This window comes from Panthera tigris, chromosome E1 (genome assembly GCF_018350195.1).
Source record: "Panthera tigris isolate Pti1 chromosome E1, P.tigris_Pti1_mat1.1, whole genome shotgun sequence".
In the NCBI taxonomy this organism is placed as follows: Eukaryota; Metazoa; Chordata; class Mammalia; order Carnivora; family Felidae; genus Panthera; species Panthera tigris.
In genome coordinates, this window is record NC_056673.1 from 39,154,015 (window position 1) to 39,177,860 (window position 23,846).

General features: G+C 38.7%; 1 protein-coding gene and 2 long non-coding RNA genes across 3 annotated transcripts; 2 read left to right on the forward strand and 1 right to left on the reverse strand.

Moving 5' to 3' along the window:
* The first annotated feature begins 95 nt into the window (after positions 1-95).
* On the forward strand, positions 96-1,231 carry LOC122233502. The gene is made up of 3 exons (XR_006211051.1): positions 96-168; positions 856-919; positions 1,195-1,231. It is a non-coding gene; the product is annotated as an uncharacterized LOC122233502 (long non-coding RNA).
* A 66-nt stretch (positions 1,232-1,297) lies between these two features.
* Positions 1,298-2,169, forward strand: LOC122233709. Its single transcript, XR_006211380.1, has 2 exons — positions 1,298-1,385; positions 2,067-2,169. It is a non-coding gene; the product is annotated as an uncharacterized LOC122233709 (long non-coding RNA).
* Positions 2,170-13,547: 11,378 nt separating this feature from the next.
* KRT222 (keratin 222) lies at positions 13,548-21,233 on the reverse strand. Its single transcript, XM_007085817.3, has 6 exons — positions 21,043-21,233; positions 17,818-17,946; positions 16,886-17,106; positions 14,522-14,598; positions 14,210-14,345; positions 13,548-13,776 (listed from the first exon to the last, which is right to left on the reverse strand). The coding sequence occupies exons 1-6, from the start codon at positions 21,136-21,138 to the stop codon at positions 13,548-13,550; spliced, it is 888 nt and encodes a 295-aa protein (XP_007085879.1). The 5' UTR covers positions 21,139-21,233.
* Between the last annotated feature and the right edge of the window lie 2,613 nt (positions 21,234-23,846).

Below are 23,846 nucleotides of genomic sequence, written 5' to 3' on the forward strand. Positions count from 1 at the left end.
ACTTCAGCGAGCCGAGGGGTGGAGGCGAGGACGACTCGGTTCGCGGAGTTTCGGTCCCCACGGGCGCCTCGCAGGGCTTCCTGCTTTAACGGCTGGGCATTAACCCTTGACCAAAAGCAACACGGACCTTTTCAGTTTTTCCAAGCGCGAGTGGAGTCGAATTGCCAGGTTTCCGAGCCGGGGCCCAGAGATGTAAATCCCCTCGCTCGAGGTTGTGCGCCCTTGCGGCGCCGGGATGCCACCCGTCTCTGCCCAGTGCTGCCTTGCCTTATCCCCACTCAGCTTAAACACCTCTGTCCTTCCGGATCCTGCTCAGATTCTCATTGTGGTGCCCTCCTGGAACTTTCCCCCAATAGTCCTTCCTCTGAATTCCCACGGTAGTTGGGTAACTTTATGATACTGTGTACCCACTCTCTTGTATCAGACTGTGTTTTCTATCTCGAGCGTATTGTGGGCCTTGAGAGCAAAGGTTCAGTCATCTTGCGTTGATCATCTTTCTATTTCCAGTGCTTACTTAGGGCTTGGCTCATTGTTAGATGCTCAATAAATGTGCACTGAGGCAGCTTTCTGGTGTAGTCCAGGGCTCTTTCCACCAAACCATGAGTACGTTGGTTTACCGGGTAGTACCCCATTCCTTGGGTATATAAACACCTGACCCATGCTGTGAGCCGCTGTGAAGGGAGAAGAATCTGTAATTACTTGAAAACACTGTTGACATTTGACTGATTGAATTTTTGGGTTGCTCTTAGCCACCATCCTGGGCATGCCAGCAGAGATGAGGACATTTCTAGAAGTCTGCAAAGCCAGGCATAAGTGACATTTTGTCTAATTCTTCCGCTCTCAATATTTTCATAGTCATAAATGGAGATAAGTGAAATTGAAGGGGACGACTAAAAGAGAGGTCATCAAAGGATGACAGGTAGTCTGAGTGGTGTTTGAGATAATGTACAGCTGACTTTGAAGGAGGGAGATTAGGGGGATGGGTTAGAGATGCCCTCCTCCCCCCCCCCCCCAGTAGAAAATCCAGCTGTAACTTTTGATTCCCCCCAAACTTACCTATTAATAGCCTACTTCTGATTGGAAGCCTTACTGATAACATGAATAGTTGATTAACACATATTTTATGCCTTGTATTATACACTATATTCTTTTAAAAAAATTTTAATGTTTATTTTATTTTTATTTTTGAGACAGACACAGAGCATGAGCGGGGGAGGGGCAGAGAGAGGAGACAGAATCCAAAACAGGCTCGGGGCTCTGAGCTGCCAGCACACTACCCGTCCTGGGGCTCGAACTCGTCAACCTGGAGATCATGACCTGAGCCGAAGTTGGACGCTAAACCGATTGAGCCACCGGGTGCCCCAATACATACTATATTCTTAACAGTAATACCTAACTTTGTCTTTTTTTTTTTTTTTTTGGCATTTCTAGGCTATGCAGTTCCTCTGCAAGTTTTTTCAAATAGTTGCAAATCTCCAAAAATTTTACCAATATATTTATTGAAAAAAAGTCCACGTGTAAGTGGACGTGTGCAGTTCAAACCCATGTTGTTCAAGGGTCAATTGTACTTGAAACCACCTTTTTAATATAAAAGCATCTAAGACTTATAAAAGATTAATGTAAGATACATGAAAGCCTCAGCAAGAATCTCAGTACCTTCTTTCTCTGGTTTTGTCCAGCACCTCCAGCCTGGTTTCTTCCCTGCACTTGGGGTTATGGTGGGGGGATTGGGCAAGTGTGGTGCTGGGGCAGGTGTTCCTCTGTGTCATTTCCAGGCAGTCCTGCAGGTGCCGGATGTTACACTGTAGTGGGAAAGAGGTGGCACAAAAATGGCGGAAAAAGAAAAGGGGATCTGAGTGGAGTAGTGACATTGATACACTTTCCCACCTCCTGGTCTTTGCTTAAATGTCATCTTCTCAGTGGGTCTTTTCAGACCTATTTAAAATTGCAACTCATTTCCCAATCTCTATCCATGGTCTGTGCTTTGCTTTGTTTTGTTTTTCTATAGCTCTTATCACCACCTGGCATACTATGTATTTATTTTGTTGCCTTTTTCTTCCCATCAGATTGAAAGCTCTTTCAGCGTGGGGACTTTTCATATCCGGAACAGTGTATGGTACATCCACGTGCTCAATGTTTGTGGAGTGAATAAATAGTTACCTCCTTTTCTCTGCTTGGCTCTTTTTCCATTCCCAAAGATTTGCAAAATTAAGAAAGGAAGAATACAGACAAAATATAATGGCCAAAAAAAATCTATTCCCTAGTCCTGAAGAAATTAAGACTGAAGAGTGAAATATTCACCAAGATTGACTCTACTTACACTGTGTTGTGTCTCTTCCCCCCCCCCCCCCCCCAAGGCAAACTCAGGTATGATCTTGTATGTACTAGGGTGTTTATTGGAACAACAGGACAGGCTTTTGGAATCGTGACTATTCCTGGAAAATATGAGATGCATCATTAATATGACTATTGAAACTATTGTAACTATAAAGGGTGTTGGGAACCCTTACAGAAACCTAGTGGTAAACCCCAGAGATAGTCTTAGGCCCAAGTAGTTTAATTTTCTTTCTGGCAGCAAGATCCAGGAACTTGGTCTGCTTTCCTCTCTGACACGTACCCATACTTTCTCAAACAGGGAAGCCAAAACTAGTAAGTGATTAAGCTGGATTTAAGCCCAGGTCTCTTTGATTTCTTTGCACAGTGCTGTAGGAAGAAGCTGGGGAAGGAGACAGAATGAGGGGTAGGAAGAGAGCCGTGGCTGGGAAGAAAGAAGGAAAAGGAGAAAATGGGAGAACAAGGGAAAATCTACAGTCCTTAGATACTTAGGTAGTCCAAGAATAGGCCCTAATGAGGTCTATCAACCCTTTAAAATTATGTGCAATTTTTTGTACTTTTTTTTTTCCCAGGTAGAGTGTTAGTAGTTCAACGGATTCTCAAAGAGATCTGTGACTCCAGAAAGATTTTGAACCAATCGTTGAACCATGCAGTTTGTAGTATTTTCTAATGAAGCTATTTTAAATGGTTGTTTTCTTTTTCTTTTTTAAAGTTTTCTTTTTCTTTTAAGAGAGACAGAGACTGTGAGTGGGGGGGGGGGGCAGAGAGAGGGAGAGAGTGAGAATCCCAAAGGGCTCTGTGCAAAGCCTGAGCCGAAACCAAGAGTCGGACACTTAGTAGACTGAGCCACCCAGGAACCCCTGGAATTTTTTTTTCTTAAAATAGGGAAAGAGAAGACAGAGTTCTCCCAGGCCAAATAGCTTATAAAAGTCTGGTGATAGGCAAAATGGTGAAATAGGTTAATTTTCTCAGCTGTGTCTGTGAAAGCAGAAGTTATGGGTATTCAGTTTCTATCACTAGAAATAGTTGTGAAATCTTGAAGCCCGGTAGATTCCAGGACAGAGTAATTTCACAGCGTGTTGTAGAATTTGACAAAGTATGGTTTGTTTTTACAAGCTTCTGCATTGCCTACAAGATACCTTGAGGATTTGGGACATGAGCTTTGACACATGGTATGGAAAAGGATGAAAATAGGATGGTCGTGGAGAATCTGAAGGTATGGTCTGGCATCCATAGACCTTGTTTGAGGATCTGGGGAAGATACCAGCAAAGGACTACTGCAGGCCCAATCTGAGCTGCCCCCTGTTTTTGTAGTTTATTAGGACACAACCATGCCCATTTGTTTCCATATTATTTATAGTTGCTTTCAGCTACAAAAGCAGAATGGTGTAGTTCCTACAGGGATCATATGGCCTGGAAAGCCTAAAATATTAGCTACCTGGGCTTTTACTGAGAAAGTTGGCCAACCTTGGCCTAGGGTCTAAGTGTGTAAAGGAAACCAGAAGAGGCTTGTACTGATTTGCACACATACCTTCCTTCAAAATCTGTAGTATGTCCATTAATATTAGCAGTCGGTGTGTCCATGCTGATCATCATTTATAGCCACAGAAGCAGATTCTGCCCTGTGTACAAACTTTCCTTTGGTTTTATGTGTTGATCATTTGAATGATGTGTCTATACATTTAACTAAAGTTTCATTTTGGCCCGTGTCCCATAATACATTTCTTTTTTTCTTTTTTTTTTCTTTTCTTTTTAAAATTTACATCCAAGTTAGTTAGCATATAGTGCAACAATTATTTCAGGGGTAGATTCCTTAATGCCCCTTACCCATTTAGTCCATGCCCCCTCCCACAACCCCTCCAGTAACCCTTTGCTTGTTCTCCATACTTGAGTCTCTTATATTTTGTCCCCCTCTCTGTTTTTATATTATTTTTGCTTCCCTTCCCTTGTGTTCATCTGTTCTGTGTCTTAAAGTCCTCATATGAGTGAAGTCATATATTTGTCTTTCTCTAATTTTGCTTAGCATAATACCCTCTAGTTCCATCCACGTAGTTGCAGATGGCAAGATTCCATTTTTTATTGCCGAGTAATACTCCACTGTATATATATGCACCATATCTTCTTTATCCATTTATCCATCCATGAACATTTGGCCTCTTTCCATATTTTGGCTATTGTTGACAGTGCTGCTATAAACATTGGGGTGCATGTGCCCCTTCAAAACAGCATACCTGTCTCCCTTGGATAAATCCCTAGTAGTGCAATTGCTGGGTCATAGGGCAGTTCTATTTTTAACTTTTTGAGGAACCTCCATACTGTTTTCCAGAGTGGCCGCACCGGTTTGCATTCTCACCAGCAGTGCAAAAGAGATCCTCTTTCTCCACATCCTTGCCAACATCTGTTGTTGCCTGAGTTGTTAATGTTAGGCATTCTGGCAGGTGTGAGGTGGTATCTTATTGTGGTTTTGATTTGTATTTCCCGGATGATGAGTGATGTTGAACGTTTGTTCATGTGTTGGTTGGCCATCTGGATGTATTCTTTGGAGAAGTGTCTATTCATGTCATTTGCCCATTTCTTCACTGGATTATTTGTGTTTTGGGTGTTGAGTTTGATAAGTTCTTTATAGATTTTGGATACTAACCCTTTATCTGATATGTTGTTTGCAAACATCTTCTCCCGTTACATCAGTGGCCTTTTAGTTTTGCTGATTGTTTCCTTTGCTGTTCAGAGCTTTTTATTTTGATGAGGTCCCAATAGTTCATTTTTGCTTTTGTTTCCCTTGCCTCTGGAGACATGTTGAGTAAGAAGTTGCTGCTGCCAAGATCAAAGAGGTTTTTGCCTGCTTTCTCCTCGAGGATTTTTATGGCTTCCTGTCTTACATTTAGATCTTTCATCCATTTTGAGTTTATTTTTGTGTATGGTGTAAGAAATATACCACATGCAGGTTCATTTTTCTGCATGTTGCTCTCCAGTTTTCCCAGCACCACTTGCTGAAGAGACTGTCTTTATTCCATTGGATATTCTTTCCTGCTTTCTCAAAGATTAGTTGGCCATAAGTTTGTGGGTCCATTTCTGGGTTCTCTGTTCTGTTCAATTGATCTGAGCATCTGTTTTGTGTCAGTACCATACTGTCTTGATGATTACAGCTTTGTAATATAGCTTGAAGTCCAGGATTGTGATGCCTCCTGCTTTGGTTTTCTTTTTCAAGATTTCTTTGGCTATTTGGGGTCTTTTCTGGTTCCATATAAATTTTAGGATCATTTGTTCTAGCTCTGTGAAGAATGCTGGTGTTATTTTGATAGGGATTGCATTGAATATGCAGATTGCTTTGGGTAGTATTAACCTTTTAACAATATTTGTTCTTCCTATTCAGGAGCATGGAATCTTTTTCCATTTTTTTGTGTCTTCTTCCATTTCTTTCATAAGCTCTCTATGGTTTTCAGTGTATAGATTTTTCACCTTTTTGGTCAGATTTATTCCTAGGTATTTTATGGTTTTGGTGCAATTGTAAATGGGATCGATTCCTTGATTTCTCTTTCTCTTGCTTCTTTGTTGGTGTATAGGAATGCAACCGATTTCTGTGCATTGATTTTATATCTTGCAACCTTGCTGAATTCATGAATCAGTTCTAGCAGTTTTTTTGTGGAATCTTTTGGGTTTTCCATATAGAGTATCATGTCATCTGCAAAGAGTGAAAGTTTGACCTCCTCCTGGCCAATTTGGATGCCTTTTATTTCTTTGTGTTGTCTGATTGCTGAGGCTAAGACTTCCAATACTGTGTTGAATAACAATGGTGAGAGTGGTCATCCCTGTCCTGTTCCTGACCTTAGGGGGAAAGCTCTCAGTTTTTCCCCATTGAGGATGTTAGTGTTGGGTCTTTCATATATGGCTTTTATGATCTCGAGGTATGATCCTTTTATCCCTACTTTCTGAGGGTTTTTATCAAGAAAGGATGCTGTATTTTGTCAAACGCTTTCTCTGCATCTATTGAGAGGATCATATGGTTCTTGAACTTTCTTTTGTTGATGTGATGAATCACATTGATTGTTTTGTGGATATTGAAACAGACCTGCATCCCGGGAATAAATCTCACTTGGTTGTGGTGGATAATTTTTTTAATGTATTGTTGGATCTGGTTGACTAATATCTTGTTGAGGATTTTTGCATCCATGTTCATCAGGGAAATTGGTCTATAGTTTGCCTTTTTAGTTGCATCTTTGTCTGGTTTTGGAATCAAGGTAATGCTGGCTTCATAGAGTTTGGAAGTTTTCCTTCCATTTCTATTTTTTTGGAACAGCTTCAAGAGAATAGGTGTTAACTCTTCCTTAAATGTTTGGTAGAATTCCCCTAGAAAGCCATTTGGCCCTGGACTCTTGTTTTTTGGGAGATTTTTGATTATTAATTTGATTTCTTTACTGGTTATGGGTCTGTTCAAATTTTCTATTTCTTCCTGTTTCAGTTTTGGTAGTATATATATGTTTCTAGTAATTTGTCAATTTCTTCCAGATTGCCCATTTTATTGGCATATAATTGCTCATAATATTCTCTTATTATTGTTTTTATTTCTGCTGTGTTGGTTGTGATCTCTCCTCTTTCATTCTTGATTTTATTTATTTGGGTTCTTTCCTTTTTCTTTTTGATCAAACTGGCTAGTAAACCACTAGCCAGTCAATTTTGTTAATTCTTTCAAAGAACCAGCTTCTGGTTTCATTGATCTGTTCTGGTTTTTTTTTGTTTTTTGTTTTTTTTTTTGGATTTGATAGCGTTAATTTCTGCTCTAATCTTTATTATTTCCTGTCTTCTGCTGGTTTGTGGTTTTATTTGCTGTTCTTTTTCCAGTTCTGTAAGGTTTCAGGTTAGGTTGTGTATCTGAGACCTTTCTTCCTTCTTTAGGAAGGCCTGGATTGCTATATACTTCCTTCTTACGACCACGTTTGCTGCGTCCCAGTGGTTTTGGGTTGTGGTGTTATCATTTTCATTGGCTTCCATGTACTTTTTAATTTCCTCTTTAACTTCTTGGTTAGCCCATTCATTCTTTGGTCGCCAAGTATTTGTTACGTTTCCAAATTTTTCCTTGTGTTTGATTTTGAGTTTCATAACGTTGTGGTCTGAAAATTTGCATGGTATGATCTCGATCTTTTTGTACTTGCTGATTTGTGTCCCAGTATGTGGTCTATTCTGGAGAACGTTCCATGTGTACTGGAGAAGAATGTATATCCTGCTGCTTTAGGATGAAATGTTCTGAATATATCTGTTAAGTCCATCTGGTCCAGTGTGTCATTCAAAGCCATTGTTTCCTTGTTGGTTTTCTGATTAGATGATCTGTCCATTGCTCTGAGTGGGGTGTTGAAGTCCCCTACTATTATGGTATTATTATCAACGAGTTTCTTTATGTTTGTGATTGATTTATATATTTGGGTGCTCTCACATTTGTAGCATAAATGTTTACAATTGTTAGGTCTTATTGGTGGATAGACCCCTTGATTATCATATAATGCCCTTCTTCATCTTTTGTTACAGTCTTTATTTTAATGTCTAGATAGTCTGATGTAAGTATGGCTACTCTGGCTTTCTTTTGTTGACCAATATCATGGTAGATGGTTCTCCATCCCCTTACTTTCAATCTGAAGGTGTCTTTAGGTCTAAAGTGGGTCTCTTGTGAATAGCATATAGATGGATCTTGTTTTCTTATCCATTCTATTACCTTATGTCTTTTGATTGGAGCATTGAGTCCATTGATGTTTAGAGTGAGTACTGAAAGATATGAATTCATTGCCATTATGATGCTTGTAGAGTTGGAATTTCTGGTGGTGTTCTCTGGTCCTTTCTAGTCTTTGTTGCTTTTGGTATGTATGTATGTATGTATGTATGTATTTCATCTTTTCTCCCCTCAGAGAGTCCCCCTTAAAATTTCTTGCAGGGCTGGTTTAGTGGTCTCAAACTCCTTTAATTTTTGTTTGTCTGGGAAACTTTTATTAGTCTTTCCTATTTTGAATGACCGCCTTGCTGGATAAAGATTTCTTGGCTGCATATTTTTCTGATTCAGCATATTGAATATATCCTGCCACTCTTTTCTGGCCTGCCAAGTTTCTGTGGATAGGTCTGCTGCAAACTTGATCTGTCTTCCCTTGTAGGTTAAGGACTTCTTTTCCCTTGCTGCTTTCATGATTCTTTCCTTGCCTGAGTATTTTGTGAATTTGACTATGATATGACTTGTTAGTGGTTGTTTTTTTTGTTGACTCTAACGTGAGTCCTCTGTGCTTCCTGGATTTTGATGTCTGTATCTTTCCCCAGGTTAGGAAAGTTTTCTGCTATGATTTGCTCACATAACCCTTCTATCCCTATTTCTCTCTCTTCCTCTTCTGGGACCCCTATGATTCTGATGTTGTTCTTTTCAAATGAGTCACTGATTTCTCTATTTCTTAAATCGTGCTCTTTTGCCTTAGTCTCCCTCTTTTTTTCTGCTTCATTATTTTCCATAAGTTTTTCCTCTATATCGCTGATTCTCTGCTCTGCCTCATCTATCCTTGCTGCCGTTGGCATCTATTTGAGATTGCAGCTCAGTTATAGCATTTTTTATCTCATCCTGACTAGCTTTTACTTCTTTTATCTCTGCAGAAAAGGATTCTAATCTATTTTCGACTCCAGCGAGTTTTCTTATTATCGTGATTCTAAATTCTGGTTCAGACCTCTTGCTTGTATCTGTGTTAGTTAAGTCCCTGGCTTTTGTTTCTTCCTGCTCTTTCTTTTGGGGTGAATTCCTTCATTTCTTCATTTTGAAGGGAGAAAAAGAATTAATGAGGTAAAAAATTTAAAAATTAAAAAAAGTTAAAATTAAAAAATTAAACACACACACACACACACAAAATCTAATAAATGATGCTAGATCCTAGGTGTGTTTTGGTCTGGGTGTTGACAAGGGCTTGACAGATTAGAGAAAAAAGGGGAAAGAAAAAAAAAAGGGAATCATTTGAAAATTTGAAAAAATGAATACACTGAAATAAAATGAAATGATGGAAGTAAAATAGGATTTGAAAAAATTTACACAAAAGTAAAAAGTATAGTAGAAAAAAATTAAAAATCTTTTTAATAAAAATTGAAAATAAAAATAAATTGTTTCTGTATTCAAGAAAAAGAAAAGAAACGAAAAAAAGAAAAAAAAAGAAAATTGAATAGATGGACCAGCAAACAGATTGAAATACAATTGAAATTACTTCATTTTCCCCTAGAAGTCAAACTATGAAGTGCTTTATAGTCCATAAACTAAGCAGGCGGAGAACACTCTTCTGTGTTCCTGAAGAGTGAGATTGGCCCCGTTGGGCGGGGCTTAATGTAGTGGCTCTGTTCTCCACTAGATGGCGCTGCTTGGCTTACTGGGGTGGATTGTTGTTACGCATGCAGGTGTGTATGGGCATGCGCGGGAGCAGTGAAAATGGTGTCACCCAGCTACCCAGTCTCTAGTATTGGAACTCTGCTCTCCCTGACCAGCAACCCTGCACCTGTCCTTTGTCTTCGGCTTCTATCCACTCCCCGCTTTTACGCTATCCGTGACCAAGCCCCAGGCAGCACCTCCCTCCTGAGTTTTATCTCCGATGCGGCTGTGTTTCCCGACCCCTTTCTTCTGAGGGACTGCGGCTTTGACCCGTTCTGCCCCTCTGCCGAGGGTCTCACCGAGCAATGGCCGGGTGCCAGCTGCACCCAGGAACATTCACGGGACCGTGCTGCTGCCAATGCTCAGAGATTGCGGCAGGGTGCCAGCCCGCCCCAGAAAAAGTTCACACACGATCGTGTAGCAGCAGCATTTCAGGGATTATGGCAAATCACAAAGTGCATCTGGCACCGGGCTTCACCCCCAGCAACTTTGTTCCAGCACCAGCGAATGTGGTTGTTCTCCCGGGTCCACTGGGTCCTTCCCTTTGGGGGACCCACACAGCCTCTACCAGGTGTCCGCCCAGCAGGGGAACCGCCGCTCCCTGTGTGGCTCGAAGACCCTCCAGACTTCATTCTGCTCCTGGGGATTCGCCTTTCTCACCAGAGCACCACCAGGTATCGAGCTGTGGCGTTTCAGACTCTATAGAGTCTTAATAGAATTTCAACCCTCTCCTTTCTCCTTTCTCCCTTTTTAGTTCAGTCCCTGAGGCTGTTTCCACTTTTCCACTTTCTCTCCAGCTGCTTTTGGGGGGTGCTTTTCCTGTATCCCCCCGTCTCCATCCTCTCTTTACATGAAAAAGCGGCTCCTTGCCCTCCATGGCTTCTCTCTCCCCCAGTTCACCTCTCTGCATCCGTACCTGCTGAGTTCTGGGGTTTAGGTTGTGCAGATTGTTATGTTAATCCTCAAATCAGTTTTCTAGGTGTGCAGGATGGCTTAGCATTGATCTGGCTGTATTTCATGGACGCGAGACACACAAAAAACCTTCCATGCTGTTCTGCCATCTTGGCTCCTCCTCTCCATAATACATTTCCACTTGACACTTTCAAATTAATTTAAGCATTTTTTTTTTTTTTTTTTACTTTAGAGAACACTTTTGTAATTTGAAAACTATCATGGTGGAACAGTTCAAATTAGGTAACTCACTGGGAAAGAATAATTTAGCAGCAGTTGAAGAATTTGGAAAATTTCTTCACCGTTTGTGTTTTGAACTATTACTTAATCACCATCAGCTATAACTGTCCTCACAAATTCCCAATGACAATTTTCATCCAAATGGCATTGTATATTTGAGTAGTGCTTTGTCAAATATTTTCACACGTATATTATTTCAAACAACTCTGTGCTGTAATCAAGGTAGGAATATTGCCAAGCATCACCTTTCCTTTGTTTTCAAGTGTGAACACTGAGGCTTAGGGGACTCAAGTAATTCCTTTCTGGTCACATGGGGAATTAGTGATGGTGCCTGGGCTAGGATCCTATAATCGTTAGTAATTGGAATCATTCTTTACTTTTGTATTTGTATTTTGACATATACAAAAGTCAGAGACTCCAGAATATTAAGTTCTATTCACCGTAAAATGAGGATAAAATCTTGTAGGACTGCTGTAAAATTTGGAGATTATGTACAACTTTGCTGAGTACAGTGCCAAGGGCAGAGTAAACATTTTGCAAATTATAGCTACTGTTACACTTTTCCCAGGATGGTGGGATTATTTTGATTCTCTTAATTAGAATATACCATTTATTCGACTATACCATTCTTAACTTCTCTTTTGCCAAAAAAAGTATAAAAACTGTTCTGTCTCCACCATGCTTGCACATTTCTTCATTCCCCAAGTGAGCTAATAATATCAGAACAATTAAACTTAATACAATGTATCACACTCAAATAAAATGCAACTTTCAAGTTCATGTTTCAGGTTTTTTTTTTATTGTAGTGGTATCATTTACTCTGGTAAATTCATATCCCAATTTAAAATACCCCAAAGCAAATAAAACTTTTTTATAAAGTCAAGTACTGTATTTTAAAATGTACATGTTATACACACAAGAGCTGCATAGTGGAATTACTATAACAAGCAGTTACATTCATGACGCCCAGTACTGTTTTTAACACTGCATATAGATTACGCTGGATACATTGTTTTATTATGCTTACTGTTGCTTAGTATAGTAACTTTAATACAATAGCTTATACGATTGCATTTTTCCAAAGCATTGATAAAGTTTGTAGCATAGCATGTAACTAATATTGAATGAAAACACTTATGTACAGGATGTATTTTATGTCAGACGCTTGCACAAGAATAAGCATTTAACGTGCCGTTGTATCCTTGACAAAACAAAATCATCCCTTCTGCTAAATAGGATAAGACAGGCTAAAAGGAATCTAAAGTAATTGAAAAAGAAAATTTAAAATTTTATATCCCTGTATTATGTTAAAGATTATTTAACACAATTTTCTCCTGGTTAAAATATACATTTTGTTCTGTTTGAAATAATAGAGACAGAGAGAGAGGGAGATTACAGAGGCTATACTAAAAATGCTAAATGAGCTGTAGCCCTTATATGACACTTTAGCTGGGAAAAAGTATGGTGAGTTGTACTCAACATTTTTTCTGCTTAGAAAAAAAGTGATAGCCTATAAATTTCTAATGTTTTAAAACAGGTATTATTATTTAAGGTCTTAAAATAAATAAATATGCCTGTATTAAACAAATTAGGTTGTTTAAAAAACTTTGCAACAATACTTGACTTATTCACAAATATATTTTCTGTCCATATTTATTACAGTTTGAACAATTTAAAAACATAAATCCTGCAAATAGCTTAGATAACAGTACTGTTATCATAGTTCACATAAATGATTGCAAGAAATATTTATAATACTTTTTATAGTATCTTATCTAATGCTCACACTGAATATCCAAATTAGTCACATTGAGCTTGACAGATGGAAAAGTTGGGATGGTGAGATTGGAGAACTATTCTAGTAACCATAGCAACGAGATTTTCATCTTTTGTTTGTGCCGCTGGCCTTCTGATTTTTTTGTGGGGGAGGACACAACCTTCAAGTTCTTTGAATAAAGTTACTCTTCTGGAAATCAGATAATGGTTACAAAAAGCTTTTGTATGAAGATTAACTTAATTTTATTTAATCATCAAATTAGCGAGGGGTGTGTTCTATAGCTTGCTCAGAACTGCTCATGGAAAGTAACTGTTTTTTTTCTAAGTGTGCAAATAATTGTCTCAAAAAAAGTTTTTTTTAGTTATGTGAATAGTGAGCCCTCTTTAAAAGTTTGTTTATAATTGTTTTCCTTTCTAAGTAGAAAAATCTTTTTAGATATAACCAGTCATGGAATAATGATGCATAAGTTGGTAGGATTCTTAATGTGATACAATCATACTTAAACAAACTGTTCTTTTTCCCTAGAATTTTTGGCCAGTTGAGTGAAATTTCAAAGATTTAAGCCAGCTTAACACTTACAGTCTCCGATAACATTTCAAGGAAAAAAGAGAAGACTATGTGGAGCAAATAAAATAGAAACCATACTGAATTTCTGATTTTATTTTTAAGCTCCCCCTCTTCAAAGAGTACATCCATAATTAGATTCAGAGAAATTTTGTTCCTTACTGTTTGTTTTCTGAAGAGAATTGCACATTGATCATAACATACATACTTAATAATTGGGACAGAGGGTGATCAGTATGGCCTACCCTATGGCCTACCCTTGGTCCACCCTAATGTCATTTTCAAATCAAGTCAAATATTGTCTTTGGATTAATTAGCTCCGGATGGAGGTTTGATAGAGGGGATACTACATGATCTTCTCATGATAAGCCTGACTTCTATATCTGGTAGATTATCCTGCTTAGTCTGTAAACACCCTTCATCAGTGGCTGCTAAATGAAGGTCAAAACGAAGAGAAACAGATTTTTTCCTTAATCGAGGGTTGTCTTTAAAGAAGGAGCCTTCCCATTCCTTAATAACTTCATCCACTTTCTCTGTCCTGAAATGATAAAATAAACCTTTCCATATAAAGAAGGATGGATCTATTAAAAATACCTAATATATATTCCATATGAAAAAGAAATCAAGAAATTTGCATAGTTCATAACTGACACATTTTGAATTATAACTCACAATTGACATAGTGAAATTTATAATTTACATACTTTAAAAATCAAATGAATATAATTTCCAAGGAATTCTATGCAATTCACATGTTTTGGTTATAATTTTAGAAAAATGGTGAATTAAGGGTTGAGTACTCCTTCCTCTGGGTTTTTGTTTATATATATCTAGTCATGTCGGATTTAAAAAAATCACAGCATATTAAAATTATGTTTGGAAACATGCAAAGATCACCGAGATTACACAAGTGAAGTTAATTTCTTTGCATGTGTGTATTATTGTTTCTTAGTCAAAATTATTTTACTTACTGAATTGTGCCACGAGCCTCTGTGCTTTCCTTCACAACATTTCCATTCAGTATTGCTTGTTTGGTCACTGTTTCCACTTTTTCGTTCTCATACTTTTGTGGGAGTTTGGTTGAGAAAGATATTTCATTTATAATGGCTGTGTAAACATTAACATGAAACATTCAATCACAATGTTGTAATAATAGTCACAGTCAATTTCTGTGTCGAAGTTTACTCAAACATTGCTTGTTTTTGCTACTGTACAGTATTTATTTATAATCCCTATAAATGACGTTTTACTTTTCAAGTCATTTACTTATATCAGAAACTCACCTGAAGGTAAAACAAAACCAACTCTACTTGTCGTAGGTTTTTGTTCTTTTTTCTCACCTTGGATACAACCATAGTATCTGAAATTGGAAAGAATTATATTATAGAAGCAAGACCATATTAGCCTTTAATTGAAACAAATGCTCGCCAGTAAGAGAATGGATAAATTGTAGTATATTCATACAATGGAAATACTACTTAGCAGTGAAAATAAATGAGCTAAAGATACACTGTATCGTTTTTAAAATTTTTAAAAATGTTTATTTATTTTTGAGAGAAAGCAGAGACGGAGAGACAGAGCGTGATGGGGAAGGGGCAGAGAGAGGGAGACACAGAATCTGAAGCAGGCTCCAGGCTCTGAGCTGTCAGCACAGAGCCCAATGTACACCGTGAACTCGGGAATGGCAAGCTCATGACCTAGGCCCAAGTTGGACGCTTAACCAACTGAGCCACCAAGGCGCCCCAGGGTACACTGTACCTTTATGGATGAATCTCCCAAGTATAACATTGAGTGGGGGTGGGGGGAGGTAATTTGTAGGTAATTTTATAAAGGTTAAAATAACACACGGGGCACCTGGGTAGCTCAGTTGGTTAAGTGTCTGACTTCGGCCCAGGTCATGATCTCACAGTTTGTGAGTTTGAGCCCTGTGTCAGGTTCTGTGCTGACAGTTCAGAGCCTGGAACCTGTTTCAGATCTTGTGTCCCTCTCTCTCTGCCCCTTCCCCACTTGCATTCTCTCTCTCTCTCAAAGAAATAAACATTAAAAAGATAATAATAATAAAATAACATGCAAAATATCTTCACTTTTTGCTTAGGGATACATATCTACATATTAGTATAAAGGAATGTGTGAGACTGAGAAGCATCAAATTCAGGATCCAGGTTAGACTGAGGGAGAAGGAGAAGGTGGGGGGATGTGCTTTAGGTGTCTAGGGTCAGGGTGGAGCGATCGCAACAATACTGTATACGTTTCATTTCTTGAGCTGGGGGAAGTGTGTACGTGAGGCTTGTGAGATTCTTCTTGATGCTTTCTCATGTATCTTAAATATAGCATAACGAAAATGTTTTAAGTTGTATTAAAGGAATACAGGTTTAAAGACCACTTTATCATCATCTTGAATGATTAGGCATTTAATAAAATCCACCACCACTTATTTTATTTAATAACAAATTATATGTGTGTATATGTTTATATAGCACTCTTTTAAGCACTATACAAACATTAATCTATTTAATCCACAAGGGAACCCTATGAGGTAGGTAATATTATTCCCATTTTATGGATGAAAAAACCCTGAGGCACAGAGAGGTTCAGTAACTTGCCTCGTGTGCCTCAGTTAGTAAGCGGTAGATTTGGAATTCACTTTGTGTTTTCCAAAACTTTAATAAATGTCAAGACACTTAATAAACGTCAAGACTTATAGGTTAAAGTAGTTTCCTCTAATTTTGTAGAGGACTAGGAATTCTGAAGCAAGCAAGAATGAAAGTTTCTTAACACGGGAACACGGAAAATTGGAGGTTGTGCTGTGTTCAGAGCCATGTGACCTTATACGTGATTACAGATTATGAAACTGTAAATTAGTAAGAATTTCTCTTGTGATATTTTGATACCTTTTGTTATCAGGACATCTGGAAGACTTTCAAAACATGTGCTCAGAACTAAACTTTTTATGGTTGTAATATAATCATGTTTTATTATTATTATTAATTATTATTATTGTCATTATTAATTTTGGCTTTTGATGTGTGATGGGAGTGGGCCTTGGGTGGGGAGATGTGGTCATAGGTGAATTTTCCAAGCTTTCTTTGTGGGTGGTCCATGGAAGACAGTGACTAATTCTAAAAGAGATGAATGGCAAGGAAAATGAGGAAGTTAAGAAAGGTCATTTTTGTAGCAACTGAGAATTATTTACAGTTTGTTCTAGGCTTGACACGCTCCTTGTTGTAGCTAATGTACCCGACTTTGGCCATTCTGTTCATAATTTTGGGAGGCTGAAAATAGTTCTCTGCCTACTTAATCCTATTTTGTTTAGGAACTCAGTGAGCATGCTGTGGTGATGTTGGTTTTTTTTTTTTTAATGAACTTAAAAAAATATTTATTTATTTTTGAGAGAGAGAGGGAGCAGGGGAAGGGCAGAGAGAGAGAGGGAGAGACAGAATCTCAAGCAGGCTCCACACTGTCAGTGCAGAGCCTGATGCAGGGCATGATCTAAGCCAAAATCAAGAGTCCCACCTTAACCAACTGAGCCATGCAGGTGCCCTGAATGTTGGGGTTTTAGATGTGATTTCTAACTACCTCAACAAAGATGTAAGTGACTCTGTATTTCTGGCCACTTGTCATTAAGTACTGTATATGGAATTAGGTACCTGATTTCTTCCTTTTCTAGGAGGCGGCGATAAGTGGCGATTTCTTGTTCTAGCCTCATCTTTGTGTTGAGAAGCATCTCGTGCTCCTGCAGCTGCTTTTCGATGCCGCGCCTTACTTCCTGTAGCTCTTTTTCTAGTCCTTCGATCACAGCTTCTAGGTCTTGCAGCTGCATCTGGTAATGCTGCTCGCTGGCATGTAGGGAGTTTTCAAGGCCCCTTTCCTGTTTTATACAGATTGTCATCAGTGAATCAGTGCAACAAAATGTGTTTCTGAATCTGATGTGTAATGCCTTCATTCGATTATGTTCTTTCTTAAAGGTTTGCAATCGTAGTATATCACTTATGCAAGAGATGTTTCCTGACAAATTTGTGTATGACTCAAATGACAAAAATCATAGCTAGAGAGCGTACTATTTCAAAGGAATCCTGTGATAATTCTTACAACAACAACAAAAAATCTACAACGTAACTGACTTATCACTCTGATTTTTTGATTTTTAAAAATTGAAAATGTAGCATATCATATGTCAAAGCAGAGCAGGCTGCTTTTAAAGGCATGTTAGGAAAGCGTTTAAATATTTTTTTACTATTACAAGTCACAGGGGTGTAGATAGAAGACTCCCCACAGTCACAACTTTGGATAACGAAAAAGGCTAGGTTCTCCCATGCCAGAAATTAGAGAACCCCAGGATGATAAGCAAGGATTACTTCCTTTTTTATAGGCGTGAACTAAACCTCGAGTGAATTGCTAATAGCCGTGGCCACGATGGACGGAGCAGGGTAGTCGAACTAGCACCAGGGATAGATTTCAGTGGCCTTGATTTTCAGTTTCTCACTGGAAGTTAATAGGCATTATTCCTTTCTGTCTCTTAATCAGCAAATGCCTGGGGACTGAGTGGGCCAGTCACTTTTAAGATCAAGATGATTCTCACCACCGCCTGGAGAGATTCAATTTCCACTTGCAGGTGGTGCCACTGGCGTCGAGCTTCCTTGAGTTCTGCTTGAGCTGCTTTTAGAGCCTCTTCGTCTTTGTCCATTTTTTTGCTCATATCTTCTTCTAGCTTTAAGAAAGCCACCACCACCAAGAACAACAGACACAAAGAGCACTCTTGAAAATGAGACCTTTAAAAGTAAATCCTAAAAACATAATATAGGTGTCTCATTTTTTCTTTAACCTGTTAAATTTCAAATGTGTGTTCCAGTGCTTAGTTACTAATTAATCAGGTATGGGAGTGAGTGGATTGCATGCTGAGCTTTAGTTTTCTCAGGTATAAGATGAACCTTAGAAGTCTCTTCCTACTATGACAGTCTAGGAAATGCAGAGAAAAATACATCTATTTTAATGAAAAGTAACAGCTTGCAGGATCTAAGCTTGAGACCTCTGATTCTGACCGTTCTATTATTTATGGCATTATTCAGGAAGAAGGATTGAAACTCAGCTATTATTTCCCCCCATATTTTCTTGTAGGCTGCTTTGTAAAAGCAGATAAACAGCCATATAGTCTAAACCAATCAATTCTGGGACTGGGTATATGGACGGGGATTAAACACTGCTGGAAAGTATATTATGAGTAATTTAGAGAATTAAGTTATCATAGGCATTAGAAGCTCTAAAATAGACTTCCGTATAAAGAGAACCCACTGGTGATTTACCTTTTTCAAATGATCTTTTTGGAAAGCATGTTAATCTTGGGTATCTAGGGAAGTAGTAAAAATTACATCTTTAAAGATTGTTTTCTAAATGTCGACATATTAAATAATAAATGGAATATGTTATATTTGGCTTTAAATGCTCTTATGCTGATGTTCAAATCAAATGAAAGTATCTTTTGACAGAATTCTCAACATTTGGCCCCAAAAGCAGCAGGAGCAATGGAAGGAATTGATTGTGTATAATTTTTAAAGCAAAAATAACTTTTTAATGTTTTTATCAAAATGCATTTTGAAATAAAAAATTTTAATTTGATGACACAATAGCTATTTTTTAAAGCAAACATTGTAGTAAATGAACGTTTACAAACTTCAGGGCAAGGCATTAACAAAATTCATACATTTCTTTAGGTTTGTTGTATCACTTGCTCTTAGCGCTATGTTGGCAAAGTCAAGCAGCAATACATACCAGAGCAATTACAAAACAGAATGTCAAGAACTTAGAAATAGGAGAGCATAACAATGCTCGTGTCTGCCGGTCGTTTGGATTGTGTATGAAACTGGCAGCTATGTTCGCGTGGCAGCTGGAGTCCCAAGATGGCCTCCACTGAACCACACCTCCCCCAAATTCATGTCCTCGTGTGGTCCCCTTCCAAACTGAATCTGGGCAGACCTGTGTCTTGCTTTAGCCAGTAGAATGTGGCAGAAGTGCCCATTCTAGCCCTAAACCTTAGGAAGCCCTGAAAACTTGCACTCCTGTGCTTTTGGGAGTTCTGGGCCAGCACGTTAAGAAGTCTGGATACGCTGCTGGAGAGATCACACACAGGCCAGATGGAGAGAGAGAAACAAACCCAATGGTCTCAGCTGAGCCGGCCTTCCCCAAACACCCTGCCGAGGTTCCGGACACATGAGTGAGCCACCTTGGATGTCCTAGCCCAGTTGTGCCCCACGATGATTATAGTCTCAGCCAACGTCACATGTAGCAGAAGAATCACCCCCACTGAACCCAGTCAACCCACAGAATCATGAGAGACAATGCCATCGTTTTAATCCATTGAATTTTGGGGTAGTTTATTCTACAACAATGAATCACCAAAAGCTTATGTTTCTTTATTTTGTAATAATTAATCAGGCTTCTCTGAATTTCTGAGTTCCTTGAAAGAAATCCCCTAAAGTAGACTGACGTTAAGAAGACTCGAAACAAGTTACTGCAACTTTTCCCTTTTACTTTAATTTACTCATTTTGGCATCATGACTTACAAACTAGATAACTTGTATTGGTACCATTGCAAAATAGTTTCTTTGATCTATAATTTTCAGAAATTGTCATCTATTAATTTTTTCCCTTCTCTTTGCAAAAGGTGAGTGAACTATTCCAGTACTTAAATATTCCAGTGACTTTGCTTGATTTAGGATACTGATCATTCTTTGTGAAGACTGAGAATATTACCCTGAGGTGCAATTTATATTGTTACCAAAAATGAACTGCTAATGAAATAAAGCCCTATGATTTCCTGGAAATATTTTTTCCCTTTCAGTGAGGTTCTTAAGTTCACTCTTTGCCATATTTCGGTGCCTGGACTAGAACTTGAACTCAGATATGATAGGTAAACGAAATGAACAAACAAACAAAATCCCCCAAATCCTGAATTTGTAAATTTTTGTTTCTAAATTATTTATTTGTGCATTTATTTAAACATTTGAGGTATTCATGAGTTGCTAAATGTGATTGTCACTTTAAAGCAAAGTGAGTCTATGAAATTGAGAGTCAGCCCTTATTTAACTTGGCTTTCTCTTTTTTTCAGTGCTTAAATAGTTCATGGCTTGTCCAATAACTTGGACAATGTTATTGGAAATCAACATTTCTCATCTTGTAGTACACAAGCAAAACTGTATAAGTGGGGAGTCATTATCAATGTGGGGAATTTTGATTTGTCCCAATTTATACCACTGCTTCCGAATGCCATGTTCACATATTTAGGTAATTTCTATTTATAACAATCTGGTATAAAACTGAGCTCATTAAAACGATGATGGAAACCTTTCAGAAATATTTTACTTAGTTTTATTTCTACAAAGTATGCAAGCTAATAAATCTTACTAGAAAGCTTGCCATATTAAAAGATGTTATTTAAACAATCTCTATAAATAACTCCGTAATATCTTCAAAGGGTATTTGAAATACTTCCTTGCTGAAGGATGTCTAAAAGAGGTTAGAGTGCCCCATTTTATTGTATGTTGGCCCCATGTTTCGTTAATGATAGTAACCTCCTAATTGATACAAAAATCAAATGCATCAATTGACATTCATTGAATGGTCACTTAATAGTCTAATTAGAGCGTCTCCCCCTGTAGTCCAGTCACATTGCAGTAAAACCTAAATTCCTTCCCCAGTAGACGCTGCATTGAAAAGGAAATACTGTACCTCAGAGAGGCCGGGACAGGAATTGGATAGACATGGATTGTCTCCTTATCCTGGAAGGTGCCTGTCTGTATGAAATCATTACCTGGATCCTTGTTGAGAGCACGGTCTCTATCTGATTTCTCGTGAGGAGCTTTTCATAGTTTGCCCTGATCTCATTGAGTAGCTGGGACAGCTCCATTCTTTTCCCATCCTCCACCTTGGCTAAGTGAACCTTATCGATAGGATGAGTCGCTGCGGCAGAGCTGGTCTGTCTGCGTCGAGCAGAGAGCGAGAGCTCCGCGGAGCCTTAAAGACGCAGAGCTCCTTTTTCACAACCGCGGAAATTCCTGTGTCTCTAATCAATTGTGCAAATACTTGGCAAACCCTTTTCTCCTACTGTCGGTTTGGTAGATGTGTCAGACTCTCCATAAAGGAACAGAAAAAGGAAAACATCCGCAGTATTCTGAAATTGGTTCTCTGTAAAGTTGAGCCCTTGGCGGGGGGTGGGGGTGTGTGTGTGGGTCAACTTACCTTGTGGAAAAGGACATGGGGAACAAGATGAAGGAAATTGTATTTTGTTTTTCCCAAGATAGTGCATGGAAATTAATCCGGGCTGCAAACATGATAGCTAAAATTTTCTTTTATAGTTTTTCTTGCCATTTGGATTATTTAAACAGAAATGCTGTGGTAGGGCATTATTAGAACATGTTGTAAGTCTGGAGTATTCTGACAGGTGTTGGAAAAGGCTACCATCAGATTAAGTTGGCCATTGTCCTTAGCCACAGGACTGATTGTATTTCTCTCAAATGCATACTGTGTGGTTCATGGCAGGCTGCTGGCCTGATGGCAGGGTTTGATGTATTGAGGCAGATTCCTGAAGGCATATTCTGATGAGGGCTATAGCCGCAGGTAAGGGCTAATAGATTGTGAGAGCTGAGAGTTAACATTTCCAATGTTTTAACAAGGTTGAAGAAATACAACCAGATGGTCTGCCTACAGGGGGTATTCACTGGGTAAGATTTATTGTGGGGTTACTCCTTCATTAGGAAACGTATAGTTCACAGACAACTCATACCTGTAAATATAACATTTGTGCACTCTTTTACCTTCAAAAAGCATCATTACATCTATCATTCCATCTAACCTTCTTAATCCCTGTCACTTTGTACCCTGAAAAGGTGACAAACCGGAAACAGAAGGGGTTAAGCCACTTCTTAATCCCTGTCACTTTGTACCCTGAAAAGGTGACAAACCGGAAGCAGAAGGGGTTAAGATGTCTTGCCTTATGGCGATGTGATGGTATCTTTGGGATTGGAACTATGATTGCTTGGTTTTCTTCCATATATTGCCTCATCTGCCTCTGTATTCTCTCCCTCGTCACCTAAATTTATTGTTTACTCTGGCCAGCTCGCTGTTATGACTGAAATGTGGGTGACTGAAATATTTTTGAGAATGGATCTATCGTCTTTGTTATTTGTAGAGTGGCTTGGCTGGAATTGTGTCCAAATGGTAGTTCAGGAAATAATCAATCCTTGGCTCTAGTGCTTACAGGGCCTTTGAATATGCAACGTGTTCTTTTAATTTCTGAATTAACGCACTGCTGGCCAGGCCAGTCTGTGCTGGGCATTCCTACAGTCCTGTGTAAACCAAGCTGAGAGGAGAGGTTCCAGGTCATTCCTGTCCTCTGATTAACCTGACCCTTGCCTCCTCCACCCTCCCCACCAACCACAACTGATTGGCCTAGAGACGGACACTTGACTGAAGTGTGGACAGACAGTCCATAGGTCAGAGACCTATGAGTTAGCTTGATACAAAAGCTCTGATTACAAAGGGTCAGTTATGAATATCTAAACCAGACTCTTCCTGTTTCTTGGTAATTGCAACGGAGACATACGAAGAGAATCAGGTGGTTGGTAGTGGGAAAAACAGCAAGAAAGTAAAGAAGTACAGTCATTACTTTATGTAGCTCCTGCTAATCTCTGCTGAAAAATACAGAGAGTTGAACTGGATTCCATAGAGGACTGGTCCTGGCAATCTGCATTTTAAATAGGACTCCCAGATGTGTCTTAAGTACCCTACAGCAGTGCTTTCCAATAGGAATATAAGACGAGCCACACATGTAAACCACATGCATATTTTTAAACTTTCTAGTAGCCAAATTGAGAGAGAGAAACAGAAACAAGTGAAATGAATTTTAATATTATATTTTATTTAACCTGATAAAGCCAAGGTATAATTATTTCACCATGTAATCAATATAAAATATTAAGATATTTTATGTTCTTTATATTTGATACTGTCTTTCAAAGCCAACGTATATTGGTATAGCCCATTGCAATTTAGACAAGTCACATTTCAAATGCTCAATTGCCACATGGCTAGTGACTACTGTGTTGAACAGTGCAGCTCTAGAATTTGGCCCCCACTGCCTCACACAAATGAGAGTTCCACGCCTGTGCCCCTCCACATGAATCTTAGATTAAAGGAAATAGTGCTAGATTTTTTTTTTGAGGTGGGGGGAGAAGGGAAGGAGTAGTATTTGGGGCACCTGGGTGACTCAGTTGGTTAAGCTTCGGATTCTGTGTCTCCCTCTCTCTCTGCCCCTCCCTCACTCGTGCTCTGTCTCTCTATCTCTCAAAAATAAATAAACATTAAAAAAATTTCTTTAAAAAGGTATTCTGCAAGCATGTGAACAATGAAGTTAACTATTTCAAAAATCTCAAATATCATTTTTCAAGGAAAAAATATTGCTAATTTACTTTTCAAAAACACTGCCTGGGTGGCTCAGTCAGGTAAGTATCTAACTTTGGCTCAGGTCATCATCTCGTAGTTCGTGAGTTCGAGCCCCGCATCGGGCTCTGTGCTGACAGCTTGGAGCCTGGAACCTGCTTCAGGTTCTGTGTCTCC

Coding starts and splice junctions, on each gene's coding strand:
- KRT222 (XM_007085817.3), bottom strand. CDS start 21,138: ATGGAGCTGTCCCAGCTACTCAATGAGATCAGGGCAAACTATGAAAAG. Junction 14,599..16,885: donor CTAGAAAAGGAAGAAATCAG/GTACCTAATTCC, acceptor TTCCAATTTCAG/ATACTATGGTTGTATCCAAG. Junction 13,777..14,209: donor GAGGCTCGTGGCACAATTCA/GTAAGTAAAATA, acceptor TTATCATTTCAG/GACAGAGAAAGTGGATGAAG.